We start from the raw sequence: 14,137 nt of genomic DNA on the forward strand, positions 1-14,137 counted from the left end.
TTCAGAAGAACAAATGATCAACGTCAACAAATAACGTGAAATAGTGACTTTATGAGTTGGAATCAATGGTTATTTTGAGACACCACCGACCATAGACTTTAAAGGAAAAAAAGGACATTTCTTTTTAAAAGGAGAACAAAGGAAATTCAAGTCAGATTATTTGGGAACCTGAAGCTTACTTTCTTTTTTTTGGTCAAGAGCTGAAGTCAGGTAAGTTTGGCTCCTTCTCAGGCGAGCTGCTCACATCATTTAGTTGTGACAGGCGCTTTTAGTGAATCTGGCGACAACGTTACAGCACGCTTGTGTCAAGTTTACACACATTACGCACATAGAAATAGCTTTGTTTTGCGCTGCAGAAGAAACACTAGATAACGTATATTGCATTTTAACTTTAGCGAAAGCTGCATTTCACTGGATATTTGTCGATACTCACGTCCGCTTAACTCATGCAGGCTAAACGCGAAACGCACCCGTATTGCTGCTGCTGCTGACGGCTCGGAGACAAACTAATTGCTTTTGTATGACTCCGTAAACCTGTGCGATGTGTTAATGTCCTCATTGTTGAGGGGGGGTGTGCAGCAAGATAGGAGACGGGATAAGTGTTAGCTGAATGCTGCATGTTATCCGTCCACCGTGGCGGTTGTCTCTTTTTTCCTTATCCGACAACTTCAGCCGCCGAGGGGGGGAAGCGCCGCAGCATCTCCGTATCCTTGTTTTGTTTTGACAGCGCCCTTCAAAAAACCACAGACAGCCTCCATTTAATCTCGAGAAAAAGAATGAATAAGAGTGGCACACTGTGGGAACTACTGCGTTTTTGTTTGTTGCTTTACGACCACAGCTCAAAGTTGAAAGCGACTGAAGCCGTGCTGGATGTAGGTTGTCGCCGGCAGGCATGGCATGACGATTGTTCCCCGCTGGATGGACGGGCGATCTGTTCAATAACTTGTCCTGCGAAATCGTTTTCTATTGTAATAGTTGACTGATAGCGTCTGCGTGTGTTGTGCTAATAAATGGCCTGAGGTAAATGGCTTGCATGGTTTATTTGTTGCCTAGGTGGCGTTCACAGTCAGGAAGTCATGTCCAGATCGGGTGATAGAACATCCACCTTTGACCCAACACACAGTGACACCCTGCTGCATGGGCTCAATCTCTTGTGGAGAAAGCAGCTTTTCTGTGATGTGACTCTCACTGCCCAGGGACAGCAGTTCCACTGCCACAAAGCCGTACTGGCATCCTGCTCCCAGTATTTCAGGTCTCTCTTCTCCTCCCATAATGTAATCAACAACGAGGGGAGCAAAGGAGACCAGGGCAGCAGTGGGACCCCCTCATCCTCTCCCGATGACAAACTGGTGACCCCCAGCGCCAGGCCCATCAATAACCTGGTTCTCCAGGGCTGCTCCTCCATTGGACTACGATTAGTACTGGAGTACCTGTACACTGCCAATGTGACTCTTTCCCTGGACACAGTGGAAGAGGTGCTGTCAGTCAGCAAGATTCTCAACATCCCCCAGATTACCAAGCTAAGTGTGCAGTTCCTCAACGACCAGATCTCTGTGCAGAACTACAAGCAGATCTGCAAGATTGCTGCACTCCATGGACTGGATGAGACCAAGAAGCTGGCCAACAAGTACCTGGTGGAGGATGTGCTGCTGCTGAACTTTGAGGAGATGTGTGCCATGCTAGATGCTCTGCCACCCCCGGTGGAGTCAGAGCTGGCTCTCTTCCAGATGTCAGTCCTCTGGCTGGAGCATGACCGGGAGACTCGTATGCACTATGCGCCGGACCTTATGAAGAGGCTGCGCTTCGCCCTCATACCTGCCCCAGAGCTTGTGGAGAGGGTGCAGTCTGTTGACTTCATGAGGAGTGACCCTGTGTGCCAGAAACTACTCCTGGATGCCATGAACTATCACCTGATGCCCTTCAGGCAGCACTGCAGGCAGACCACGGCCAGCAGGTGAGGAAGACACAGACAAACAATACAGAAACAGAGAAACACACAGACATGAGTTCACCTACACACATGCAGAGCACTGAGCTATTTGAGAGTGGGTGAATTAAAATGCCGAATTAAATGCCTCCCACTTGTTAAATTTGAACAAATTGCTGACTCAAGTGAAGCCCACTCGCTGGTAAGACCGACTGTGTAGTGAGGATCATGTAGGTGGTCAGTCAGAGGTGTGAGTAAGAGGCCCAGTTTTGTGGGGTTTTCCTGTAAAAAAAAAAAAAAAAAAAATCCAGCTTGGGGCTTGATCTCCTCTCTGCCACACTGTATCCATAATTACCAGGTTACCTTATGTTTTAGTGAAGACTAAACAACTCTTTATTTCCTCACACATCTGTGTAATTGCTCTCTAATCAGTGTAGACAAGATGCAACAAACTAGATAAAGGTTATGCATTTGATTTGAGGCAACTCATGAATATAATTTTAAATTAAATTGTTACTACAATCACCAGGTAATTACATAACAATTCTAAGCACAAGGACATCCCAGTTATTGATTGTACAGTAAACCAAAATATAATACAGTGAAAGGGAATTTAGTACATTTAAATGTGTGTATTATACTTGAAAATGCAGGTTTCATTTTGAATCAGGGATGATCGGTGGATGCTCCTCATTCATGTTAGATGCACATGTCTCACTCACAGAAATAAGTCACGCTGCACAGCTTGCCTCCATGTTTGTCCAGATCAGCACTTTAAGGAGCTTGTAGGTAAACATATATTGTCAGTAAGTTGATTGATTGACAGCACTGTTGTCAGGTTTTGTCAACAGAGCTGTTTGTAGTTAGAAAGTCGTAGATGAAAATCTTTTGAACAGTGAAGGTATCAGTATTTTGAATTTATACATCTGTGAACAGAGAGAAAAGTGAAGCTGTGGCATCAGAGAATCTGTAAATCTGAACTTGAAAATCTAATTTTACACAAAGGATCTGGACGTGGAGTCATTTTACATGTTTCTAATCCCACATTATCCCAATAACATATCTATTCCCACATATGGAACCTAAATGAGCAAGGAATCAGGAATCCTCATAATTAGTTTCACATGCCACTGTTTCTCTCCTCTCAATTAATCACCATTATCTATGTCCAGGGGCTCATTTGCATATGAATAACCCCAAAACACTTCCGAGTGGGCCAGTAGCAGAGAGAATGTACCGAGACGCCGGTGATTTACCCAAGCATAAAAAAGTACAATATGAAAATGGGAAAAAAGGTGAATGTGTCTGAATATAAAGGCCAGCTACTCTTAATCTTTTTACTGGATATTGTGATTAATTGGTAGATTTGTGTTGAAATCCATTAGGAGGCAGATAATGGTCATTAATGTACAATAAAGTGTGCAGCTTTGAGGTTATATATCATATACAAACAGCAGGAAATATCTCACAACTGGCTCAGAGATGTCACATGAATCATTGCAGCCAATGAAATGGAGACATTGTATAGGCAGGTTTATGTACTCAATTGCGCTTTTAGCCTCCAGCATGGCACCCTGCAGGACCATCTTCGCTTCACAGCTAATTGAAAAGATATCTTTAGAGCACAATAACCGTTCAATAACACATCAAACGGATAAGTACGCCGTTGAGCAATTTTTTGTTAATTGTAATAAATGTGGTAACACACCATATTGCCTGATTAGTAGTCTCAAGTTCAGTAGTTGTTGGAGCATTTATTAATTTAACCATGCGTTTATCCTTTAGTTTATTCACTAATTGATTAATTAATACAGTGAGTATTTGCAAAATGAAAAATTATGTAAACTGAGTAAATTAAAGGTGTGCTCATTTGGGCCTTAAGGTGTTTTATTCCAAGTCTTGATACCTGTGTTGTTGTTTCTTAACACTTGTTCACACACATACACACTTTTGACATTACAGAATCCGCTCCAATAAGAGACTGCTGTTACTGGTGGGTGGTTTGCCCCCTGGACCTGATCGTCTCCCCAGCAATTTGGTCCAGTACTATGACGATGAGAAAAAGACATGGAAGATCCTCACAAGTGAGTAGCAAAGGCCCTGCTGCTTCTTCTTCTTTTTTTTCTTTTCTTTTTTTTTTAACCTGAGGCATCTTGTGTTCGTGGCTTTTATGATGAGGAATAGTTGTTCCTATGGATGACTTTAACACAGGTTAATTTCCACGGAAAATGAGGGAAGGAGTTCCCTAAATCCTTCAGGTAATAATGTATCACTATCACTTTTAATATAAGTTTTTAATCAGAGCGTGACTTCACAGCACTGTGGAGTTTCATGCTCGGTTTCCCTTGTTTTTGCTGAAATATGCTGGCAAGACGCATGATGAGATTTACTTGAATCTAATGATATATTATGGCAGAGACGGAACAATAATGAATGGCATCTTTTCCTGAATAGCTTTTAAATGTAGCTTGATTATTTGATCACACTGATCAATACATGCGATTGAATTACCCCATACATAACAATACACAGCATGGAATTAGCCTGTTGACCCAGTGTCACTATTGATATTGGCTTTCAACAAGATAAAGCAAATGCCAAATAGACAATAAAGGTCAGGTGGACACAGTGGCTGTAATGTTGATACAAACATTAAAAAGCTTATTTATAATTATTGTAATTGACTAAATGGAATAGCTCTTGAAAATAAAGACATATTCTCTAACCTTTAGGGATTTATACTTTATGATAATAACTCCATGATATCATATTGAAGGCAAGTTGTCATAATTCCCTCTGAAAATCTATCGTGTTAAAATATGTCAGTGTCTGTGGAGAAAATATGTGAAGCCTGCGTGAGGAATTCCTACAACACACATCTGTGGAAAGTATACCATACTCTTTTTTTCTTCTTCTTCTTCTTCCTTGTCTTCCTTGACCTTTTAAGGCTCACCACTATATCGTTGCCATACTGTAAAGGTCAAACAAGAGCTAATGGGAAACCATATTTGTCCTTTGCATCATCATTGCTGGACATATTGAGTTTTTGTCCTTTGTTTTGGTGGGAGCCATATCTCAGCAGTGTCTCTTCATTCATTCACATTAGCTGTAGGTCTGTTTTCTGTCAGTTTATATTCTCACATGGGAAGAGGTTTTTTTTCAACAAATCTGGTATGATATTGTTGTCTCTAAAATTCACAGGCGAAGAAGTTTGGACATGGTTTCTGTCCACGCTTGAATCATAACATTTCTTGGCAGTCGTCTGGTATTTTAGCTCCTGTTTGTCCAAATTTATCAGGGTGCATGCCACTAAAGGAGGCGTTCATACACAACAGCCTGAAGCTCAGTGGTGTTTAGATTGTCATTTTCTCATTAAATTCACACTCATGGGTATAAACTGCAACAAGCAAAAGGTCAATAGGGATTTCCATCACTCAAAACTAAAACGTTAACACTCAAATGGTCCGTGGCCAAGTGGAAGGACAAAACTGCAAAATCATCCCCTTAACACATCAGTGACTATCTGATGTAGCTTCCACACAATGGATGTGGAATAGAAGATTATTAACATTCAATCATAACTTTTCAATGAGGCGAAACCTGAGAGGGACAGCCTTTGATTAAGACATTCATCAACACAATTTGGGAAGAATCTGATCCCCCTCGTTGTGTCAGATATATCCACTGCTTGGTGATTCCAGTGTAAAGTTTGCCATCTAGTGTACCCACAGCAGCGTGGACGAACACAAGACAAAGGCAGGCACAGGCTCGGAGCTGGACTGTTCCCTCTGCCTCTTTAAACCAAACTGATATTAAAATCCCACATTTGGAAATGGACCTCATCTATGCAGCACAACCTAGAACAAAGGAATTCAGCTCAGTGGGATGCAATTGTAATGGTGTTAAAGGCACGTCAGAGCTCGAGCGGCAGTGGTGCATTAGCTGTGGAGTCATTCAACCGACCCCGGCTGTGCCTCTATGCAGAGGTTTCTGACTCCCTCTAGTGAGCCCTAGAGCTCACTGTGGACTGGAGTGATGGCGTCCATCTCATAGAGGACGTGCTCGTCCTTCCTTTCTATGGCTGTTCACCCCTGGGGTTAGTGGCAGATTTAGGTGAGGGGGGACAAATAGGTAGACGGATTTCAAGCACATTCTCAGGTGATAATTCACAATAAACTCTTTTACAGTGTAGAGAGAAAAAGAAACAACATGCTTTATTTTTTTCTCACTGCACAACACTACTATTGGAGTGGTCTTAATCATTATAGCCTGGCTAAGCTTCTACTGCTCACCTGTATCTGAGGCACCTGTAGAGGCTGGGCAAATGCCCTAAATCCTCCCATAGTACTCTTCATACTGTAGCGACACACTGTAAGGCGATAATCTTCTTTTCACATGGACACGAGATGATTTTTACTATGAGTACAAGTCGCTAGACATCAAATAAAAAGCCGCCCATCCATGTCCTATATACTGCTGACTGAATGATAATGTAAATAGCATGTAAGGGAATTTGGCAGTCATATGGCACTTGTCTTTGAGGTGCAGTGGAGGCAGGCAACCTAATCCTCTCGTTCAAGATAAAGCTGTGTTTAGTGTATGTAGTATTAGTTGCTATCTGAGACTCCCCTCCCATAGAGGAGCGGCACATGTCAGCCAGCCAGAGTGAGATTGCAGGGAGAGGCCAATTGGAAAGAAATGAGATTCAAGGCTGTCTAATTTTGCAGCAACTGTGATCCATCAGGCGATGGGGAGGTGACAGTGGAAATGACTGATGGAGACAGACAGGTGGGCTTTAACATTTCACTGATTTGTGCTCAAAAAGCACCGGGCCTGAGATTTATTGAGTGAACACGATCATGTTCATTATGACTGTCACCTAAGACCATTTCTCTACATCTCAATGGGGTCACTTCAGCAAAAGAAGATGGAGGAGACGAGGGGAGCACAAAAACATACACAAGGGGGAAAATCCTCCACGAGGGGTCCCCCTGCAGCTGTGGGCTCGTAGCTGTGTTTGCTATCTTGTGCTAACACGTGATGAGCAGCATGATACACTAAAGATACATGTGCTGAATGCACTTAATATACCGTCATATGAATAGTTACCATGGCATATTTTTAAAGCAACGAGAGAATAAAAAGTGTTTCACAGTGAGATTCACACCAGACAGTCTTAATGTCAGGTGAAACTTAGATAGATAGATAGATAGATAGATAGATAGATAGATAGATAGATAGATTATAACAGTATTATTATCATGACAAACAGTAGACCATTTAATTTGTTCCTATTTTGGAGTCAACAGACTTGATTCCCCACAAGAAATCACTTCCTGTAGACGGATGATTGGAAGGTTATAATACAAAGGCAGTGAGGAGGGGGAATAAACGCTCTAACAATGACTCACACCGAGGATTGTGAAATAGATGTTTACCTGTGTCATTATAGTTCAATCACAATTAAATCTTGACATGAAGGTATGTGCTGTGAGCACTCACTGCCAGCAGGAATACTAGTTATTAAAAAGTTCAAAGTGCAAAGACAGATAATGTTGCATAAACAGGAGCCTCATTTTATTGTGACTCACTTCTTTTGTTCAGTCCAGTAGATCTACATCAGGGATTGACAATGGATTGGATCAGTGGTTTTCATTGTTGTTCGGTGGCTGTTGTAGTTTTACAGGTCTTGTGTTTTCTGTATGTTTTGTTGGTTGTTATGAAGAACAACTGAATTATAAAACTAGGATTATATCTTTAAGGGATACAATCCTAAATGTCACCTCAATTTGAAAGTGCTAATAGAGTCATAGCAGCTTATGTTCATACAAAATAAAAAGCAAATATACAGTATGTTCAGTGTTTTCAGAATTGAGATGTAATTGATAGGATATCCACAGGAGAAACAGTGATCTTCATTTATAGTTGAACATAAGCACACTGCTGTTGTTGTTTTTGTCTGCTTCTTTAAGTTAAGTGAGACACAAATCTGTAATGGGTAAATAGGCTAAAGCTGTTGAATTAAAACAGTTTGAATCCACAGGGCGCTTGTTTTATTTACATCAAGAGTTATTTTGGGGGGGGGTTACAGCTGTTCATTGTCTGACCTAAATAGCCTGGCACAGAGCAAGAAGCAGTGGCTTTGGTTTACATTCCTCTCCCCATGTGATCATTATCAGCTGACATAAAGTCATGTTTATTGGGATTTACATTAGCAGTGGATTTATGAAAAATCACCCAAAAGCTATGATGTAAATTACAAAAGAGAAAAATGAAGTCTTCCTCAGTGGGCCAAATTGTTTGAGGGCCAGATTTCATTCATGAGCCACTTTTTGCATACCACTGATTTCTATCATTCTCATGTTTTAGTGATTGATGCCATTGTTTTTTGTGTCTCGTCTAGTAATGCCTTACAACAGCGCCCATCACTGCGTGGTGGAGGTGGAGAACTTCCTGATGCTAATGGGTGGAGAGGACCAGTGGAACCCTAACGGTACGGTAACGACCCGCCCTTCAGTGATTACTCACGTCAAAATTTGTTGGTGTTAACTTAATAAAGAGAGCACTCTGAATCAGTGTTAATGTAACACTTACTAATGTAGCTTCAAACACTCATCCCAGAGCCAGATCAGCTCTAAGTGGACAAACAACACTCCAAAAACACTCCAACACTTGTCAATAATTGGCACAGAAAAATAACTGTTATCAACGCTGAAATATTTGTGGTGTTAAGAGTGCTTTTAGTGAAATGGTAGTGACACAACTACTGAAGTAAGAAACAAAGACTGTAAATGATGATGAAAAACCTGATTCTGCCTTTTTGTTCTTTTCCTACCTAAGTATCATAATAACACAGCTGCTGTAAAATCAACACAATGGAAATACACATCAACAAATTATCATCCAAGATCCAATCAATTCTAGGATTGGAAGAAACTCGACTTCTGTCAATACTTGTGAGCTCTAATGAAAAGTGAAAAGCAGCACATAATAACACTGGAAAAAAGCGTGTGTGGTAGTTTTCTGATCATATGTTTATATTTAAGAGAATACCTTCACAGTCACAGTTGTACATTTTATCAGTATATTACAAAGACTTCGGCTGTGAGTCAGTCAATCAGATCCGATAAGTTGTCATTTATCTTGATTTCTGTCTGTTTTGCAGGAAAGCACAGCACTAACTTTGTCAGCCGCTACGATCCCAGATTCAACAGTTGGATACAGCTGCCTCCTATGCAGGAGAGGTGAGACCATTTTTAATTGATTACAGATGAGCTCATTTGGTGCTTTTTTTTTGGGGGGCGGGGGGGGGGGGGGGGGGCACACTCTTTAAACGCTGCTGTGTTTAGTATAAAATAGTATATACTCAACAGCCACTTCATTAGGTAACGCTTTTACATTATATATTTCATTTATTGTTGACATCACCAGAACATTTTTCCACCTCATGAAAAACAATGGTCACCAGCACCACCCACTACTTCTATTGATTGCTAATGCAGAATATTTGTTTCAACATACACAAAAAGTCTCATTGCCAAAAGGAAACATTGTATATATACATCTTTTGATGTACTATGACACTGGGGGAGGGGGTTTCATTGGTCTTTGCAGAACTGCTCAAAGCTTGCTGTATTTTATTAAAGAAAACAATTAAACAATTAAATTAAAAAATATCTATTAGAATATCTTTTAAAACATGTTTTTATGCATATACTAATGTGCATTTTCTTTTGTATTTGAAATTCTACTTAGATTTTTATAAATTGTTAATAGCACAACCACAGCACTGGCATAAAAACACATTTTTGTCAGTTCACTTATTTAAAATCTAATGATGAAGCATTGTTAGTAGTTGTGATCTGTTTCCTGAATGATTTCCACTCTACACGCTAACTGTGGGGAAGCCTTGAATGAATGCTGTCATTGCTGGTTTAATGATGTTGTCTGGGTGACACTTCCTCCTCAGGAGAGCCAGTTTCTTTGCCTGCCGCCTGGATAAGCACCTGTACGTGATTGGTGGTAGGAACGAGACGGGCTACCTCTCCAGCGTGGAATCCTACAACCTGGAGACTAACGAGTGGAACTACGTGTCGTCTCTGCCGCAGCCGCTGGCCGCCCATGCAGGAGCGGTGCACAATGGGAAGATCTACATATCAGGTCAGGCGAGATCCTGTCACTCAGTCATGGTTACAGTCACGTCTTCTTTTTCCTTAAAAACACTTTAACATACTGCAAACTGTTTCTTTCTTGTCTGAATACAACGCTTTACTGTAGAATAACTCAATATGTAACTTCTATACAACGTCTGTGCAATACTTCTACTTCTTCAAATCTATAATCATATCTTTTGTTTAAATGACATTTAAATAAAAAAAGACTCAGAACGTCTGACTGAATCATCCGTTAACTTCATGACAGGACTATTGTGCTATGCACCACGTCAGTCATTAGATTATAAAACTAAAAGAAGGGAACAAAGACGGCAAACCTTGAGTGGAAACAGTTATTTAAAACAGTTGGTTGGAGAAGACGCCATTAACGCTGTAGAAAAGCCAGCCAAAAAAACATACATGTAAATATCTATCACAAAGAGCCAATAGGTTACTGTATAAGCACATGTGGATGGAAAACTGATCATTTTACCATGTGAACACTGGTAACAATGAGGTACAACACTAAATCAATACATTCACATCCTCTTGACCCGCTTTTTTTAAATAAGGGCTACCATTCATCAGTGCACAGATGTGTATTATATGAGCAGCTACATGATGCCTCATATTAAAGGTTTCGTGCTGTGTTTACCTGTTGCAGGTGGAGTGCACAATGGAGAGTACGTGTCCTGGCTTTACTGTTACGACCCGGTAATGGATGTGTGGGCTCGGAAACAGGACATGAACACAAAGCGTGCCATTCACGCCCTGGCTGGAATGAACGACCGCCTATATGCTATTGGGGGAAACCATTTGAAAGGTAAAGTACTGGAGCAATTCAGGAAATGAACAGAAACAGGTCAAGATTTATACTTTTTTTTTTTTTTTTTTTAATTGTATGAAAGAGATGCTGCCATTATGAGCAGGCGACCATGACCTTCATTACACTGTGCTCCCTTTAGTCCCTCTTCTCTTTCACACTTCATCATTCAAGGTACAATATGGGAGGAAAAAAAATCAAATTACAGTTATGTGTTGCGCATTCTGAATTCATAACTGAATGCATTTGAATGGGAATCATGAAAAGCTGAACTAATGTGTTTTTTTCTTTGAAATACAGTCTTTCACTCCTCTGTTTAATTAAAAAGATGTGACGTGAATTTACATGGTGTACAAATTACAAACCTGGTCCAAATCTGTGGGGTGGACGTAGGTTCTTTACTGTTTTTACCGGGTGTGTGTGTGTGTTTGTATGTCCATTTTAATGTAAAGAACTCTATAAATCTATAGATCTATAAATAAAATTGCTTCATCTTGTCTTCATGCTCTGGTAGGGTGGGATATTTAAAATCTGATTTCATTTTTTTTTTAATGTCTCCATAATATTAAATATTTGAGATGAATATGAAACAATTAGAGTTAAAATCCTCATCAGGACTGTGATGGTGTAGTTTGCAGATCTGATTAAAAATCACCTGGTAGCACAATAAAAAAACCCTCCTTTTTCTAATTGAGCTACATCCACTTCAAACAACAGAGAACAGCACAGACAGAAACTTCTCATGTAAAACAACCAGACTGTTGACAGCTGAAAATGTTGTGGTCATGTCAGAGCCCATCACTCATTAACGTTAAATATTAACCTAAACTTAAAATGACAACGCCTGTTAACTGCACTGGAATCGCTATGGTAACCTACTTTCTTTTCGCTCTCACAGGTTTCTCCCATCTAGACGTCATGTTGGTGGAGTGTTATGACCCGAAGGCTGACCAGTGGAACATCCTGCAAACACCCATCCTGGAGGGTCGCAGTGGTCCTGGCTGTGCCGTTTTGGATGACAGCATCTTCCTCGTTGGGGGCTACAGCTGGAGCATGGTATGGTCTCACAGATCAGATTAGATTGTTTTACATTAAATATGTCTTTGCTGTTTTGTTTTTTTTACTAGATGTGTTTTTTATCAAACTGAGTTGTTCTACAGCAGAGCCAGAAACCCCAACAGCACCAAGAGGATTGAAGAGAATGACTGAATTGTCTTTTTTTCCTCAGGGAGCCTATAAGTCTTCTACCATCTGCTACAGCCCAGAGAAAGGAACATGGACAGAGTTGGAGGGAGAGGTGGCAGAGCCCTTAGCGGGCCCAGCCTGTTCCACCGTCATACTGCCTGCCTGTCTTCCTTTTAACAAATGACAACTAATCCAACCGAAGGGAGGTGAGGGCATGGAGTGCCACAGTGATTGGATGGAGGACCATCAATAAGCAAAACAGTTGTCAACAATTTTGTGACGAACCCCGCAGTCAGATGACGGGGGTGTGTATAAATTATTTTTTTACAGGTTTGACCAGAGCACTTTCGTTATTCCCTAATGACGGTTTGAAAAAAAAAAGAGACAAATTGTGTAACTCATGTATTTAAACTCATCTGTGTTCTGAGAAATGGTCAGTTTCATATTTGGTTTTATTTAAACTGATAGTAAGTGTTTTTGGCTTCTCTTATAGCACGCATAGTGTTGAACTGAATTATAGCTTTCAAATCCATTGTATCTTGTATTCAATAGAGGCATAATTCCAGCTAAATGCAGTGTTGTTTCACGGACTGACGAATGGAGAAAAAGTGATCAGTCCCAGAGTATCATGGGGTTAAACTAGGGCTGGGTGAGTTACATACATAATAGTGATTATCAAAATGTATAAATATTCTTCATCACTCATGTTGTTACTCTCTTTTTCTCTGGCTGGATTGTGCACTTATCCCACCACAAACTGTTTTGTCATCTTTCTCTAAAAATGAACATATTTATGTGTCCAAAGTGGGAACATTTCCAGAAAAAAAGTCATAATGTAACTGACATGGTATGAGTAAAAATACACTGTTAAAAAAAAAGAAAAAAAAAAGACAGTAACATTAAGATCTGTCCATCCATATCACCCAGCCCTAACTTTTAACTAATTAACTTTTACACCCAGGCTGAAGTTGTGTTTCTGTATAACTTGTCAAACAGATATTTCCTCACAGGTTATCTGCTCGACAGGAAAAATCTTGCCAAATGTTTGTGGCAATTATTCTTCATGCTGCAAGGCATAATCAATTTAAGGTTTACCATTGATTCTTAATATTCATATGACGCACTATTGTTCACATTGATTATACACTGATGGTACAATCAAATTGTAATTGCTAGCCAATGTATTTGTGGGTGGCATGTTTGGTTAAACAGGCGAACAGATGGAGAGGACATTGGTTTGTTCTCCTGTGAAAAGTTAATGTAAACAGGCCTATTTATGAGGCTGCAGCATTACAGGACTTTAATCTTCTATGTATGAAAAACAAATGAACATACAGAGATCCTTAATGCACTAATAGTGAACTTTTAATTCAGCAAGGCGAAGTTCACTGAAATGTAAATGAATTAATGTACTGTGTTTGAAAAAAAAAAGCTATCTTCAGCACAAATGAATCCAGTCTAGTCTACGTTATTCAGTTCAAAAAGTTGACTCTAAATATCGATGCAGTACCTGTTGGATTCTGTAAAGGTTTGTTGAGTTCATTCTTGTACATAATCGCTTGCAGTGAAACATTTTTGTGCACTCAACCTTGGATTTATTCTCAAATCCTGTTATGTCCTTTGCATTTTAGAATATGAAAATAAATTGACTCTTGATGATTAAAACAGCTCATCCAGTTCTTTGACGTTTCGGACAGGGTTACTTTTTACTCGACGAGATGTGAAGCAGTGAGATCAAACAAAATTTTGATTGGAGATTTAGCAGCTTTAAATACAAAAACAAAGTTTATTTATTTCTTCTGTTAATATCACAGACTACCACAGAGTCACAACCCTTCAACTTTCATCTTCATTGCCCTCAAATGGAAATTCTCCTTTTTTTTCTTCTTTTTTTTTACTAAATATTCTCTAGTTTTTGTACTTTCAATCAAATGAAACAGAGGCAAAAAAGTTTGAGAACCAGTTTAGATGCAGTGAATGCCAAATATTCACAGCTCAAGAAGACATTTCAAATTCTTTTACAATTTTGGATAGATGAGCAAAGCATTT

At 39.9% G+C, this 14,137-nt stretch overlaps 1 protein-coding gene across 1 annotated transcript; it reads left to right on the forward strand.

Moving 5' to 3' along the window:
* The first annotated feature begins 1,055 nt into the window (after nucleotides 1-1,055).
* On the forward strand, nucleotides 1,056-12,272 carry klhl14 (kelch-like family member 14). The gene is made up of 8 exons (XM_053330052.1): nucleotides 1,056-1,954; nucleotides 3,890-4,011; nucleotides 8,331-8,420; nucleotides 9,093-9,171; nucleotides 9,897-10,087; nucleotides 10,745-10,903; nucleotides 11,802-11,959; nucleotides 12,132-12,272. Exons 1-8 carry the CDS (start codon nucleotides 1,077-1,079, stop codon nucleotides 12,270-12,272), a joined length of 1,818 nt encoding a protein of 605 aa, XP_053186027.1. The 5' UTR covers nucleotides 1,056-1,076.
* Nucleotides 12,273-14,137: the final 1,865 nt, after the last annotated feature.

The sequence above is a fragment of the Scomber japonicus genome, chromosome 12 (assembly GCF_027409825.1).
Source record: "Scomber japonicus isolate fScoJap1 chromosome 12, fScoJap1.pri, whole genome shotgun sequence".
Lineage (NCBI taxonomy): Eukaryota > Metazoa > Chordata > Actinopteri > Scombriformes > Scombridae > Scomber > Scomber japonicus.